This window comes from Bombus bifarius, unplaced genomic scaffold, assembly GCF_011952205.1.
Source record: "Bombus bifarius isolate JDL3187 unplaced genomic scaffold, Bbif_JDL3187 scf7180000008026, whole genome shotgun sequence".
NCBI lineage: Eukaryota > Metazoa > Arthropoda > Insecta > Hymenoptera > Apidae > Bombus > Bombus bifarius.
The window spans coordinates 649,382-665,514 of NW_022884399.1; the positions used below are offsets into that span (position 1 = coordinate 649,382).

General features: G+C 35.8%; 2 protein-coding genes across 6 annotated transcripts in view; both read left to right on the forward strand.

Moving 5' to 3' along the window:
* Nucleotides 1-230: 230 nt before the first annotated feature.
* Nucleotides 231-1,494, forward strand: LOC117207261 (40S ribosomal protein S15Aa). Its single transcript, XM_033447287.1, has 4 exons — nt 231-364; nt 762-896; nt 1,037-1,202; nt 1,318-1,494. Exons 2-4 carry the CDS (start codon nt 764-766, stop codon nt 1,409-1,411), a joined length of 393 nt encoding a protein of 130 aa, XP_033303178.1. The 5' UTR covers nt 231-364; nt 762-763; the 3' UTR covers nt 1,412-1,494.
* A 794-nt stretch (nt 1,495-2,288) lies between these two features.
* The window catches only part of LOC117207269 (protein sidekick), a 43,664-nt gene continuing 29,819 nt past the window's right edge, over nt 2,289-16,133 (forward strand). For all 5 annotated transcript variants that reach the window (XM_033447304.1, XM_033447306.1, XM_033447305.1 and 2 more), the window contains exon 1: nt 2,289-3,135. In XM_033447304.1, coding sequence (XP_033303195.1) covers nt 3,039-3,135 — 97 coding nt within the window. In that variant the 5' untranslated portion in view covers nt 2,289-3,038. The remainder of the gene's footprint in view (nt 3,136-16,133) is intronic.

Sequence of the window (16,133 nt, forward strand, 5' to 3'; positions counted from 1 at the left end):
ACTTTATTTATAATCCAATCATATATGGTTCTTTGGACAAATTGATCTATTAAGGAGCGTAATAAGTTTTGCGTCTATCATGGAGTTTCAGATAAAAAGATTAGATATATAATTGTGTACTCTGTATTTGAATAAAATTATATCTTTCGTATATAAGTATTGCTACTAATTATTTTTATTCGTAAAATAAGCGACGATTATTATTAACCATTGCTGAACCATTATTTAAGTTCAAAGAATTTCAACCAATGGGATACACGCAAATTTACGTGGCTACTATGGTAACCCTGACTTCCAACTTCTCTTTTTTGGTCAGCTAGTCGAGCGTGTACGTTGCTGTGATAAACAAAATTATAAATCGCAGGTAATCTTAGTTTTCCAAATTCATCCAATGTAAATTAATTATGAATTAGTTTCTAGATTTAATAATTAATTGATCTATAATAATATTTTGCATTTATTATAATACTCAAAAAAGTATGAGGTGGTTAGTGAGATGGTATTGCCTGTTTCATTGTTATTGTTTTGTTTCTTATAAAATTTAAGTTGTATTCTTTAAAATTGATTATTATTTTATTCAAGCTAATTATATCGTATTACTAACGCTTATAAAAATATTAAGTTACACATTTTGAATTTCATCCATTTTCTTTATAGGTTATGTTTTATTGACATTTTGAAATACAATTTGTGTATTTCCTAGAAGTACATATAGTTTTTAAATACTTACTAAATAACTTAAAATTACGTTTTGTTTTCAGCCATGGTGCGTATGAACGTTCTTAGCGATGCTCTCAAATCCATTAACAATGCTGAAAAACGTGGAAAAAGGCAGGTGCTATTAAGGCCCTGTTCAAAAGTAATCATTAAATTTCTGACTGTAATGATGAGGAAAGGTAAGGCTACACGAACATTTTCTTATTTATGAAATAGTAAAAGAATTGTTTTATTTCTTAACTTTAATTTCTGACTTTAAGTTCATGTACATATGTAATACATACATGATCTTTTTACCAAATTACTTTTGATGTTTAAGGATATATTGGAGAATTTGAAATTGTTGACGATCACCGTAGTGGCAAAGTTGTAGTAAATCTTAGTGGAAGACTAAATAAGTGTGGTGTAATTTCACCAAGATTTGATGTCCCAATTAATGATATTGAGAAATGGACCAATAACCTGTTGCCATCTCGACAGTTTGGGTATGTGTTTATATATATTGAAATTTATAGTGTTATATTTCATAGAGAAACTTATGGTTTTGCAATGAATAGTTTTGTATTTTCATGGTGTAATTGTAATTTATAAATATTTTAGATATGTTGTGTTGACCACGAGTGGAGGAATTATGGATCATGAAGAAGCTAGAAGAAAGCATCTTGGAGGAAAAATACTTGGGTTTTTCTTTTAATGTTTATTTAATTCAATAAAAATTTCTTAATATCGAAAATATTGGTTTTCTATATTTATTAAAATAAAGTAACTATCTTTGTATCTAATTCTTATTTCCTTATCTTTTTCGAATAATTTACAAGCTTGTTTATTTTTAAAATTTTTACAATAAAAGAAATCTAATATACCTGTACTATTTATAGTAGTATCTATACTTTAATATGGTGATATATGAAATATTAATGAAAATGTTAAAGAAATATAATAGTAAAAAATTTAATTATCAGAGTAACAATTATTATTTTAACATATTCTGTACAAATTTGAAATGTATATATTTCAAGGTACAATAACTTACAGAAACTATGGTATAATATAAAAAATAATACTTCTACATTGTTTATAATAACGAGTAATATTAACGAGTTCCAAATAAAAGTATTTTTTATTTCAAAATAAATTCCTATATGCATGTGATAATTTATAGCAAATACCAACCAACGCATTTAACATCCAGAAAACTTCTGATTGGCCGCCGTATCTTTTTGTTGATTGGTTGAACAGCATTAGGGCAGTTCGAGCATGCGCGTGGTTGCGATTTCAACTTTACGCCTTCTGTGAACGCAGCCGATGACGGCCAGTCAACAAAACTTTGTAATTCGAACGAAACTCACGGACGGTTCGCATCATGCGTCGCGTCGTGCAAGTTTTTACATTTCGTTAGGGTTTCGTAAATAAAAGTTTTTCGATTGTGTTTTTAATTTGAATAAAAAAAACGTATTAGAGCATTTTTAACAAATTTAACGGTGTTGCCAGGTGTTACCAGGTGAGTGTGACCGTTTTGTGCCGCGTTACCTGGGATTTACCTGAAGAGACAACCGTACGGAAGAATGCATGAAAGTTCACTTCTCACGTACATTGCAATCGCTAGAAATAATAAGTTTTGATAAGAAATATGAAATCAAGTGCGTTGACATTTGGATTTTAATATTTCGAGTATATGTACAAGTTTACCTGTTCTATGATCGGTGTATCGTGCAATTCTCGTAAAAATTCATAATTTTTTTCCCCCGTTGCTGCAACAATTCTCGTGTGATCTCATCCGTTAATTCATACATCTTCCGACGATAAGATTATAAAGCTTTGTTTACATTTTTATGAGACTGACCGCATTTCACGTGTATAATTTCGAAAAATGATGCGGAATGTGAAAATGAACCGCAAGGTAGCATCCAACGATACGTAATGCTAATTTTAACGAGGGAGCTTAGGAACTTGAACTATTAAGTCCAAGGTGAAAGAAGAAAAAACCAATTATCGTATTGCATTAAATCAAAAGTCGAATGGAAAACAGTACAGATGCTTCGAGACATTTGGTTTTTCGAAAGGAGGAGGGACTATGAGTGCAAGTAAAAGGAATGTTGTCTCACAGGTGTACGCCGTAATACTCTTCCGTTACGCCTACTAAAAAGAAAACGCAACTCGAGGCTGAATTCGCACGTGAACTTAAAAATGTGGAGATCGTATAGGAATTGTTGGTACTCGTTTGCGTAACTTCGTCGTGGAATTTGTATGACGTTCCCGGGTTGAAGTGTTAAGGAAGTGGTGCAAGTGGGCAAGAGCGGCAAGGAATTCACCAAAGTAACATGGAGATGCCGTGGAGAAATGCAGTGGCGGACCTGTCGACCTTCCTGTTTGCCGCTGTTTATTTCATTTGGATCGCTGGAAGCGCCTGCGCCACCGGTGAGTTTTCGCGCCCATTTTCATCCCCTTCACCATTTTTTGACTTTCTTTTGCATATATCGCGCACGTTTTCTTTACCCGTACAATTTTTTGTTTAAAACGAACATCTTTTTATTAACTCTGCTATATTCTTTACGTCAATTTGTACGCGATTTTCTATGGTCAAAATAAGTTTCTTAAGTTTAGTTTCTCGTTTCAGTTTTTCTTAAGACATTAGAAGTTTTTTTATTTGTTGAAACAAGATTGAAATTGAAAGATAAATATTCGATGATTGTAGCAAGGTTGAAAAAAAATACGAAATACTTTTATTTTCTGTTCTACGCTTTGATGTAAGAATTATTAAATTTCTTTTCTCTCAAACATAATATCTTATGCATAACTTTACATAGTTGCATGGAACGAAATGATATGCTAACTGCTAATTATTACTATGTATTGCTGTGGGGAATTTATAACTTCATTTACTAAGTGTTAGCAATATGAAGCATATTTTTCAGTTTTCGGATTAAACGTATTTGGAGGTGTCACGATACGAAAATGTACGACGTGATTATTGAAATTTATACTGGTGCAGGATTTTTGGATGATAAATCGTGAACTCTCTCTCGAGGTTGCCGGTAATTGCTGTCGTTATTACGCGTACGAACTGTATTCGCTTTGTCATGAAACTGGCACGAGAACAGGTTACACACTCGCCGTTACAATATTTGTGACAACGATGAACGTTCAACGTGAGTGCGAGACAACAGAGAATCGAACCAAACGGTTCCTGAAACGGGTCAAGCCTAATTCACAGCGATTTAAACATCGGGAACATTGCTGAGTAGAGTAAACAATGATTTCTTGGCATTTGGCCAAATTGCTTTTATCCACGTATCTGCGTATACGTGAATAACAAATGAGCGGATATTTGCCCAAAACAGAGGAAATTCGAAGCTTCTTCGCAATGTGTATCTCGATTTAACATTAATCTTTGGAACTGATAGGTGTCGAATATTTAAACCTAGAAAATCGTAATTTAAAGAAATTCCCGAAGTGTGGGCGCGAACCATTGATGGATGGCGGGCTACTTTTGGATGGGTCGCGTTAAATATTACAATTAGGGATTAATTTACATATTCGTCAGGATAGTATTACTCATACAGAATCATTGGATGAACAATTCAAAACCGATTCAGTTAAAGACCATATGAGGATTATTATTGCTGTCTAGCTTCTCTCAACTTGCACATCTGAATCAAATCAATTTTGAATTGTTTATTAATCAATTCTCGGTTGTAATTACATTTTGCGTAATCTTCGGGTTGATCATAATTATTGTTTCTGAAAGTGGGCTTCGTCCCATAAAAGTTTGAGAGAAGCCCTGATTTAAATAATTAAATCTAGAACAAAAGAGGGTCTTTTAATATAATATGACTATCTAATATCGAGTGTATTTTGCGTTACAATAAATTCCAATTTAAATTAGGTCTTTGTATTTGCGTGAAATTTCTTACGCCCAAGTGACCTAATACAGTGTGCAGTTTCGCTCGATTATGGAATTAATTGTGCGGTTATATGATTTATTGCGACGGTATCGATGGGTAGCCGTTCCTAGTGGCAGTATAATGCGCTTCATTACGAATGATATCAAGGACAGATTGCACGCGTAACGTCGTTAAGTGGATTCTCGTTAATGGGCCATAAGTTGTTTTATACGGTAGAACAACCGCCGCGGATTTATGCTCTGTTCTTATGAGTGCATGCATTAGCCTAAAAGAATAGTCGCGAGCATTACTTTATACACTACGATAACTCTGCGGAAGAAATTGTCGATTTAAATTTTTAGACGACAATTTTTACATATCTAACGCAATCATAAGTTACATAAGTTATGAAATTAATTTTTTCTATTTTATCGTGTTCAATGAAAATATTCTTTTTACTATTACTGAAATGAAAATGTATTATGAAATAATATTATTCCAAGTTAGAACACCGATTATTTTCACGGATTGTACGATAACAAAGTAGCATACTTCCTCTAAAACATTTTATCCCGAATAAACGCGGAGGCAATACTCGTGCTTACACCGTGCCGGAAATTCGTTTATTAAAACAGTCGAGAAATTGGGGCAGATTTTCCTACGATATGGCGGTGACATTATTTATCGCAATACACGTATGAGGCGAGACCATGGCACGTGCTGTATGTATTCTTTCGGATCGTCAACCAAGAGGTCAACGGTTTAACTTCGTTCACACAATTGGCCGGATTAACGTCGTAATAAATCTCAATTAGGGTAGCTCCTACGCTCCCGTGTATAGGAGGGACGGATTTTCGCGGATTTTTATTTTCCCTTCTTCACATCGCGTTTCAAAGGAACCGACCAAGGATTTCCATGTGAATCGATACAGGTGCCACGATTCCAATTCGTGGATGTATATGCACAGTAATCCTAAATTAGTTTTTGAATAATTTAACAAAAATTTAACCTGATACAAGCTAAATTTCGAAAGAAGATAATCAGAGTGGTGTAAAGATTTGGAGCAGCTTGCATGATGCTCCAGTTGCCTAAATTCGTCCTCTATCTCTTCTTATCGACGGCGTGGTATATCAAAGGCTGGTGTTGTTTAAAGAAAATTTAATCAATGATTGACTGTCTTCGTTATACGAAGCTACGCCTGCGTCGGTCAGACATAAAATGAAAAGTCTGGAACGAAGATGGTAACATTCCTTCAGACTCACTTTTAGTTTTTCGACATCTAAATTATTTAATAATATTCAAAAGACTAATTGCTATATTTGCTACTGCATAAAATTTATATACTTTATACATTCTCATAAATACTCGCGGTCTAACAATGAGCAGCCTATGAAAGAATATGGGATCACGTGCATCGGTGTTAGCTACATATGTAATCAAGGTGGTATACGGATGCACGCTCTTTAATACTAATTATCGATGGTAGAGTAGTACGTACACGCGAGCCGAATGTGCAGCTCACTCAGATATGCTTCTTCATTACTCACTGGTGGATAATAATAGATTACTTTCTGACTGAATCTAAAAGAATGCAGGAAAAAAAATGCGCAAACTATTTAAAGACAATGGAAAAACGCGTTTTTCTTATTTTTACGTCTTATTCTGGTAACTGGAAGTGAGTACTTTAACTCTTTCAAGACGAATTTTTCTTTTGACAATGAATGTAATAATGTAATGAGCTATAATACACTGTATGGTATGGTTGGTAACTACATACGCACTTAGTGAAGTGAATATGTTAGGCGAGTTAGCATAGCCATTTATTAAACGCTCAAACTGGTGTCATAGTACTCTAAACATTTACAAATTCTTTTATCTATGTTGTTTAAAACGTTCAGTGCTATCGTAGGTTAATCATACGTAGCGGTCTATTATACACCATATTTTCTTTTATTCCATACATATTTACTTAACAATATAAAGTATGAAATCGTTAAGCTCTTAAAAAGTTAACAATTTATTTATATTATATATTATTAATTAATTTGTTTAGCGGTTTATTTTAGTATATAAAACAAAACAAGCCCGTATATAATTTATTATAACACTCAAGATGTAATTAATAATAATTAGAATACAGCCTGTGTATAACTTATTCAGATATATAGGAATAAAATCATAACATATAGGGCAGAATTTATTTCCAATAGAAATGAAACGACGTGTAAAAAAAGAAGGTTTCAAAACAAAAAAATTATTATTGCATGTATATTCAAGAGATTATCAATCCGAGTAATGATCGTCTTTCTTAGTGCTTAATATATCTGAGTGCAAAAGCAGCGTCCATTACCATGCCTAATAATTTCTGGAAGAGCAAAGAACTATTCTTGCGACCCTTCATCGTTTTCATTTTAACACCACCTCGACACGATGGAACAACGGGCAATGGCTCCGATTAAAAAGCAGAGAGAACGCATACATACGAGTGTATAGCTTCACAGTCAAATTTTCTACTGTAGAAACACTGTGTGAAATTCGTATATATTTCGTATACGCGTCGCAAGGAAAACGAGTGTTCTCGTGTTTCCAGGTCGACGGTCGACATGATGCAGTCGAGTAAAGAGTATATGAGTGCATTCTGGTGTAAAGGTAAATTGGCGAACGATTCGTAGGGAAAAGAACACACGGCAACCAAGCCGAGGTCTCGCGTTTAAAAACGCTACCGGTAGTGTGTTGAACAATCCTTAAATACGGTGAAAGAGAAAAAGTACGAATTATCAGAATGTATTTCTATCTTTTCCAAGCTTTTAAAAGGCTTCGTAATGTTGTTGTTTCAAGGAAAGTATGCTGATTTTTTCGACAAGTGTATCCCATTTCCTAATAGAACGGTTCTTCGAGAATTTTTTCCAGGTGGAATTGATTTTGCAGGCTTGAGGACCAATTATGGCGTAAAAGGATAAAAAGTTTTGAGATCTTTTTAATACAACAGAGTTCCATTTCTTTGAACCTATCGATGAAACGCGGAGATATGTAAATCAACCATAATTTTCTTATATTCTCCTCAAAATTAGTAACAGAATAAAGCAATCGCTATATTAAAATTTCATTACAGCGATTTTAATATCATACTATTTATCAGAAATTCTACAACACAGAGATCAAGCATTAGCTAATACCCATTTTACCATAAAATTCGCATAATAACAACGACTTCCTTGTAATTTTCTTGAAATTAGGAAGTTTTTTTAACGGAAGGGAGCACGATTGCTTCGAAAATGAAGCAAGGGTTATAACAAAAAACTTCGTCTGTGTTGCGACAGTAATTACCATTTTCACGCGGCCCTGCCGCGTGCTCCAACTTTGCGAAGATATCAAACGATCTACATACTTCGCTCTGAAAACGTTCGTTTCGCGATCCCACCGCCGCGTTGGTAATGACTTCCTGCTTTCGCAATGCAAACGATCCGCCCGCGATCAACGATACGAAAGCGAAGTTATACGACATCACCCCCAATGTGGAGAGTAACGGTTGGACGATCATTAAATTATTATTATTATGGACGGGGAAAGAGTGAAAGAGACAGAGGAAGGGGTGATTACAGGTAATATGGCGGAGTATCGGATTCGGTGGATCGGCAGGAAGAGAAGATTTCTCGTGTTTCCAGTTCGTTGTGGTCGCCACGATACTGGATGGTCCAGAGCTATGGTCCATCGGAGAAACATTTCTAATTTGCTGCCTGCTGCGGTCCTTGAATTTTTCAAGCCTCAGTTTCATTTTAGTGTCAAATTGTTTTGTGCAATGTATTTCGCGTTGAATAAATTGAGACAATTTTCTGTTTAATAACAAGAATGCTAAAAAATTTAAGTATTTAAAATAGTAGGAAATTCAAGCATACAAATTAAACAGTTAAATATTATTTGACGAATTCTATTAGCTTTCCAAGTACATAAATTTTGAAATGTCTTGTGCTATAGGTAAAAGACCATACGTTCGGTAACCTGTGCCGTGTAAAAGGTAAGCGTTTGGTGGTATGAGTAGCATATAATGCCAAGAAAGGTATCTATCACTGGCGTCAGCTTAAACCGTAGTACAATAGAGGACAAGGGTCTTTACCTGGTCCTCGAGCACCAGCTCTTCCCTTCGTGTATTGGCCTCTGTACCACTCTACCATTTTCTACAGCGTCCTATTCACCTTCACCAGGTATCTGCCCTTTTTTCCTGGCAAGGTATCGGCCAGCGATGGCTACGAACGAATTTTAAAATCATCTAGACTGACCTATCTTTGTCGTGCCCAAAAAGCAAACTACCGAAGCGTCCTGTTTTGCGACCAAGTTTTTCAGGACAGAAAAAGAAATAAAAAAAAAAAGCTCCACTCCCCAGAGGTTTAAACCCAAAAACTGCATCATACAACAAAAAATGTAAAGCGCCGACACATAATACAGCATGGCTACGTCGTACCGCCGCGTATCGGTACCTTTGCTTAACATACCATTACAAAAATTCATGTTTAATGTACTTAATTCATGTGAATAATGTACTTAAAATCTGTATTTTCTGGATTCAATAAACTCCTTTGTAAAAAAAAGTCTTTGTCGTGTGTACGTTAGTTCAATTATTAATTCTGTGACAAGAGAAGATTCTTTGTCAAACACTTTATGAAATATGCCCTCGTTCTTTCATTTTAAAATTTCATGAAATTCAATAATTTACAATTAAAAGATATCGCGAAGAATAAGATCTATCAATTTTCATTCTCCAATTGACCACTCGTACGAATAGACAGAGAGAGGCTACGTTTTATAATAGATAAATTGCCGTTATGTATCTACTTAGATTATTTGTTATTCGACAATTGCTCCCTTTAGTCTCGTGTCTTTCGTTGTGCTAACTGCTATCCTATTGTCACGTAAACTTAAGGGTTGGTTGATGAAACAAGAAGATTGAGTCGTAACACAACTACTGTCTTTATTTTCTAACCAACTTTATTTACTAGCACAGCACAGGTTGACAATAATTGAGACTGATCGGAGAGATGTTCACTGTTCGTGGGTTTTGTCTATTTCTCCCTAGGTGTTCTCGTCTCATTACGGAGGAAAGCTCGGTGTGGGTGTGCCCTTTTTAATTGACAACGCGTATTCGCTGTTCGCACTTTCCGTTAGGAAAAGTGAGGGTAACGATCCACGATGCCAATTGGTTATAGGCCATGTTACTAAATGAAGATAGGACGAGAAAGCTTCCTATCAACGTGGCTAGTAGGTAATATTGTTTATGGGAAAAACTAGCTTTTTCTTACTAGGTAACTACCTGCTTTCCCCGTAATTAGTAAGGACGTATAACAACCTAAGGGCTGTTTCAAGGACCGTCCATAAACACTTACAGAAATAATAAACTTAAAAAGTTTATGGTGGGTCCCTGAGGTAATTGAGGGTAGTCGGTGAAACCTGCACACATCCGGCCTCTGATATGAATTGACATTACACTATCATCGTCGAATAGTTTCGTATTTTGCGAATTATACATTGCACTATCGTTTCTTATCGTAACGTTAATATGTAAGCAATATGGACAATTATAGCAGTCGAGTCTCACGTGTTAATGAAATTTGGAAAGTTTGCTGTGATAAATGTTCAAATACTTTCGTGGATCAGTGATGAACGAAGAGAGGTCACGAGACGCGAGATATCAAAATGCGAGGTAAATAACATTGAGTTGCGAGATATTTCGTTGAAGATCGTAAAAGAGGTTAAAGATCGGAACCTAGATCGTTCCATAGCGCTTTACCATCCGTACGAGAATCTCTAGGCTCGTTGTCCACGTGTAGTGCGTTGCTGTTGCCCCACGGCGACGAAGAATACGTGTATGAATGCCTTTGCTCGTCGGCCGGATGTCCCCCTCTCCTTTCCTTTCCTTTTATTTCTTCACCGCATCATCTTCATTATCGTCATCTTTCTCCGTATAGCGGATAGCGGGCCAATTCGCCCTTCAGCATGGTACAACTTCCTCTTCGCTTCCATGAAACGACCAAGTTTTGCGTTTCCGATTGCTTTTGTACCTTTGTCGACGTAGTGGTCGATGAAAGTACAGCCCGCTGTTGGATCTCGCAGGAATGTTTTAACTGCAGTTTTTGTCTTTGGTTTTATTCGTCTCATTCTTTGAATAGAAGTAAGTAAATCGTTTGAAAATCAAACCTAAACGTAACTTTGTACAAAATGGCTTTACTTTCAAATTAACGTTATTATACTATCGTCTCTGTTCTGTTCTGTCTTCCTTCTCGGGGAAAGAATTTCGATTCTTGTGAAATATCTAATTTGATTGCGAACGAATCGTAAAAATGATTACATACTATGCAAGCGAGGGAAGCAAGTTATGGAACTAATAATAAGCTTTTGTAACGATGCCGAGTTGCGAGTAAAGATCTCACCTCGTTCCCATTGGAATGTTTCGTACGAACGCGAAGATATGAGAAAAGTTGCTGAACAGAACGACAAACGTTTGTGTTTCAAAGAACGGAGCGATCTACATCCCCTAGAATCGTTTTTGGGTCGTGTATTTGATCTCGAAATGAATCTGTATCCTTGCATACATATTTTCGCTCCGTTGCAGTACATGAATGCACATGACACATTATTTAACATTGAAAGAATCAATCTATAACGTATAAAAATACTATATATAAATAATCATAATTAAAGCATTATGATGACATAACATTTTTTAAATATCTTTTAAATTAATCAGTTTCCTACTATTATTCATTTTGTTAACCAAAATTTCTTTTTTTTAACGGAATTCTAAATCGGTTCACTCATCACTGATTCATCGAGTGAAAACTTACGTACTACCTGCCTGTTCGTTTATCGTTGATCAAATGAAAATGTGTTGCATCTGCTTCAAAACGCTGGAAGCAGGAACGTTTGTGTTATTATTATCATGGTTTCGTTTATAATGTATACACGACTGTTTGTTCAGATGGCAACAATCGATTGAAGCGGCGGAAAGATAGTATATCACGGAGCGCTGAATTTTACTTTGCTGCTATAGTTACTAATTTCTAACTTTTCGTATCAGTTTATGCCTGTTTAACCTTTCATTTTGAGGTGAACTTTATTACAGGTTTCGAGTTGCCTATTTTAAATTCTTTGTATGTTTATCCTGTCGGTTTATTCGGGAAAATAAAATCATTTTTTAAATTCGTTGAATGTGTTAATACTTCTACGAATGTCTAAAATTCGTTGAATTCAGTTGAGTAATTTTACAAAATGTTAAAATGTCCTCACTTTCACTTATTAGACTTAAATTCAATACTTCTAACACGATCTACAAATTTATATATGATCTAAGAAACGTGTTTACCATAGCTGAAATGATACTCACAAATGGGTAATGTCAATCAATTAACTAAACGCTCTGGCAATCATCTACCAACCTTCGTTCATAGAATGCGTACACGATTTTCGTGTTTTCCCATCGCTCGGCTTTCATTAGAACGTGTTTCTGATGTTGTGGATGTGTAACAAGAAATGACCGTTTCTTTCGTGGCATTCGAGTCATCGTTTGCCATAATTCCCATTATTATTCTCGCTAGGGTCGTCTAAGCACGTAAAGAACCGAGCCAAGGCGGTTCTGTCGTCTCATGGTAGCCGGTGCAGAGGCCACTGACCGCCCCCGGCAAGGCTTTCTCATCTTCCACTTCTTCTTTTCGGTTTTGTTCTCCGTGGAACACCAAGAGAGAAAGAGAGGGTCATGCACGTGTGCTGCGTGCCTTCGAACGCATCGACGCACGTAAGTGGCCCCGGTGCAGGTCGATTGAGACGAGCTCTCCTCTTTATGGAAGAATAGGTAACTACCTGGAATGACGGATTCTACGGACAGTGGATTCTATTCACCGGGAACAGTAAAGTCAGAATCAAGTTTTTCGTATTTAGTACACTCCTTACAGCGTCCAACGTCGGTTTATTCTTTGGTTAGTTCATAGAGTAGCGTCATGGTCGAGGTGTAAACCTGGGCAAAATGGCTTTTACGCTTTCAGTTTCGCGGAATGAATCGATCCAAATAATGTCTCGAAACTTTGCCGTATCTCTATGCTCTGAATCTGACGTTCGGTATTTTATTCGATTTCATTTATGCTCGATGATTTCGAAAATTGTTTACAGATTGGTTATACTTCTGTACTTTTGTATAAACTACTTGAATTACTCTGGATAAAAGAGATTCAAGCTACTTGCATTAATCTGAACAAAATAAAACGGCCAAGTTTTAGATAATTAAAAGGACGCAACGTATGCGTCAGTAGCGAGGAATGAAATAGAGAACAAAGAAATAAATCTAACATTTCATATTCTAACGTTTCCATTTTCCTTTAGATCGCTTTGGGTGGCCGTAAAAACTTGGTAACGACCAGGGAGATAAAAATTACACTTCAGGCCAGTCGCGTCATAGCAGGTCTATCTTCTCGCGAAAAGAATCACTTTACATAACGTTAAAACCGGCGTGGAACATGGCCGAGGTTTAGCTGATCTTGCATTTGCCACGTTGTTCTATCTCTTTGACTTGGAAATGAACAGGGAAGCTGAGGATGAAAATGTTTCGACGAAAATCCAAGGATTACGCGTGCATCGTTTAATTCCTCGGCTATAATTCCTCCACGTGAACCGGTCAGTGAATCGTGACCGATTCGCTTTTCGAAACTTTCGTTTCGCTCCTGGACGAAAGCCCCTTGCTACTCTTGTGAAATTTTTACACTGATGGAAGAAATAAATTCGGTGTCATGATGTAATCCATAGATCACGGATCTATATGTAAATTTACAGCTTTGTGAGCACAATAAAATAGAAGTCAAATAGAAATTAAATTTTGTTTAATTACGAAGCACAAAGCTTAAGACAATATCTTCAATGCAATTTTCTGGCCATTTTTTTGAAGTTTTACTTGGAGCTGGAAAGGCTAGTCAACCTCGAATTTTATTCGTTCGATCGTTCTATCAAAAATTCTTTACGTTTACTTACGTAAATCTATAGCAAAATCTATTTAACATCTTGAAATAGTATAAAGTAGTAGATTTTCGAGCAATGACTAAACCAGACTCGAACGATTCCTTGGGTGTGCTCCACGGACAGTGACTCGATTCAAAGGAATCCTTTCAAGACCCTCGATAGTCTGAGTCGACCATTGCCCGTTGAGCCTTTGCAATACGAAGAAATCAAGCTTTCAACAGATACGAAGAATCTAATGACGTATCCACGCAGATTTTTCAATTAACTGTAAGAACGGAAATATCCTGGTCGATTCGACTAGCATGAAACATTCGTGAAATTACAAATATTATTTTGCGAAATGCAATGGTAATATAAATTTATTAATAATGAATTCCAAAATAAATTTTAAGAACTATTTATATGTACATGCCTTATACGTATATGTTATGCCATTATTATATTTCGCTATTTCTCAATTTATGGTTGTTTCATACTGAAACCAATAATATGCTACAATAATATGCTACAATACAGCTTTTTTCTTAACATTTAATCCCCTTAATACGAAAACTAAAAAATAAGACACAAAAATAAAAGAAAGCGAGGGTTTCGCAGAAACATTTTCTTTCCTTTTCCATCAAATTACCTCTTGGTGCCTCGCCAATTGTATTCTTCCATCCAGTTCCATTCGCTGCATACCGATGTAAGGATGCAATAATCGTATCGAAAACCTCTCTCTTTCTCCTTCAATGGAAATTTATCGTCCACGTGTTGTTCGTTATGAAACCAGCCTACCAAATGGAAAAAAGTGAACGTTTTCAAAGCGTGCTTGTGCCCTCCTCGACTAGGAAGAAGGTTCCGTTAAGACTAGGAGACCCCTCTCTCTTTCTCTCTGTCGGGGACGTGAAAATACTGAAACGCCTGACCTGTCGTTTTTCTCTAGTATCTGATACTCACACGCATTGTATTTAGTCAACAGCTTTATTGTTTTAAGATCTTTCGAAGCGAACGACCTACGTGTCACGCCTCGTTTCCAGCTTTTTCTGCCTTTTCCTCCGCCTGTTCTTCTTCCTTTCGTTGTGGATCGCTGCTAAACAGCCGCTATTCGCGAGATTCGCGAAGTTATATCGAAAGATTTCTGTCCCTCTCACTGGGTGTTCAAAGAGCGAAATAGAGATGCAAAACGAAGAAAAGGGGGAGAATAGAGGAAAACGACTGTGCGGAAGAGCGAGGGCGATCTCTTTCAGCCTGGCTCTATAAGCTTCTTTCAACCGGGCGAAGCCCAGGCTATCAAGACGGTCTTAAACAGCTCTGAAATTCATGACTCGAGAGTGGCGAGCACCGAACTCTGCTTGCTGATCTTCCATGTTTTCGCATACGGTCAATGAAATGATTTATTTCAAAAACTGCGCAACAGCAACTGGATATTTACTTGTTTGATTTTGTCTGTTGATCCGTTTGCTGCTTCATTCGGATTTTCGTTACTATTGTAGATTACGTGTTTATGCATTTATGAAAAATTTAAGCGTGCAAAGATGTTTCACATCTTTTTGTCAAAATGAAACTTTACTTAATATAATGGAGTTACGCAAGTAATTTTCTTCAAATTAGTTCGAAAAGAAAGAAATGATGTCGCAACTTTTAGTTAATATCCTGAAGTATACGAACAAACTCGTGGAGTCACCGTAGTAGAAGTAATCTGATTCTGTACGTGGCTGTTTTTTAAAGGACCAAGTACCACTCGCGCGAAGTACTTTGGTCTTTTTATTTCTAACGAATTACGGTGCATGCTTTTCTGAAGACGGAAGTACACTTAACTAACGCTCATACGTACGCGCATTTGTGAGAATTAGCGTAGATCTGCTGTTACGCGTAAGAAGATCAGTTGTATTTGCAGATTTTTCACACAGCCGTTTCGTTTTAGTATTTTGCGTTACTTCTGTCTAGATTTTTATATTTAGATTATTTTTGTGTGAAAAATTAAAAAATTTCAAACTATCAATTAATACGTAGACATGTTTATACATAATATATGTTTGAACATAGAGATACTAAAAATATTCTACCAATCTTTTATTAGAATATATTTCTGTAACCCTCATCTATTAGATTATGATCCCTAAGCAATTAAGCGCGTTAGTAAAAAATAATTGAAATTTCAATATCGAATTCAATATGGTAAATAATGTTCACTGGAAAAATTATTCAAATCTGGGTTTCCTGGTCTTGAAGATTCATCAGAAAAAAATTTAGTTGAAACCAACAACCTCATATCTATGATTTTTTGTCTTCAAAGTATTATATCTCTTTAAAAAAAATAGAGATATCACATAGCATTCCTCGTATTTTATAAATAACGTCCGTTGTAGAAAAATTATTATCAAAGATGGGAATGAACTAATACAGATATCATTCGGTTTCCTGGTATTTCATAGATAACATTCATCACAGAAAAATTATCAAAGGTGGAAATTAACATCGAAACATCACCCAAATTCCTTTGTCATAATAAGCGGTATTAAAATCAGAAATTATCATTAAATAAAAAGTTATCAA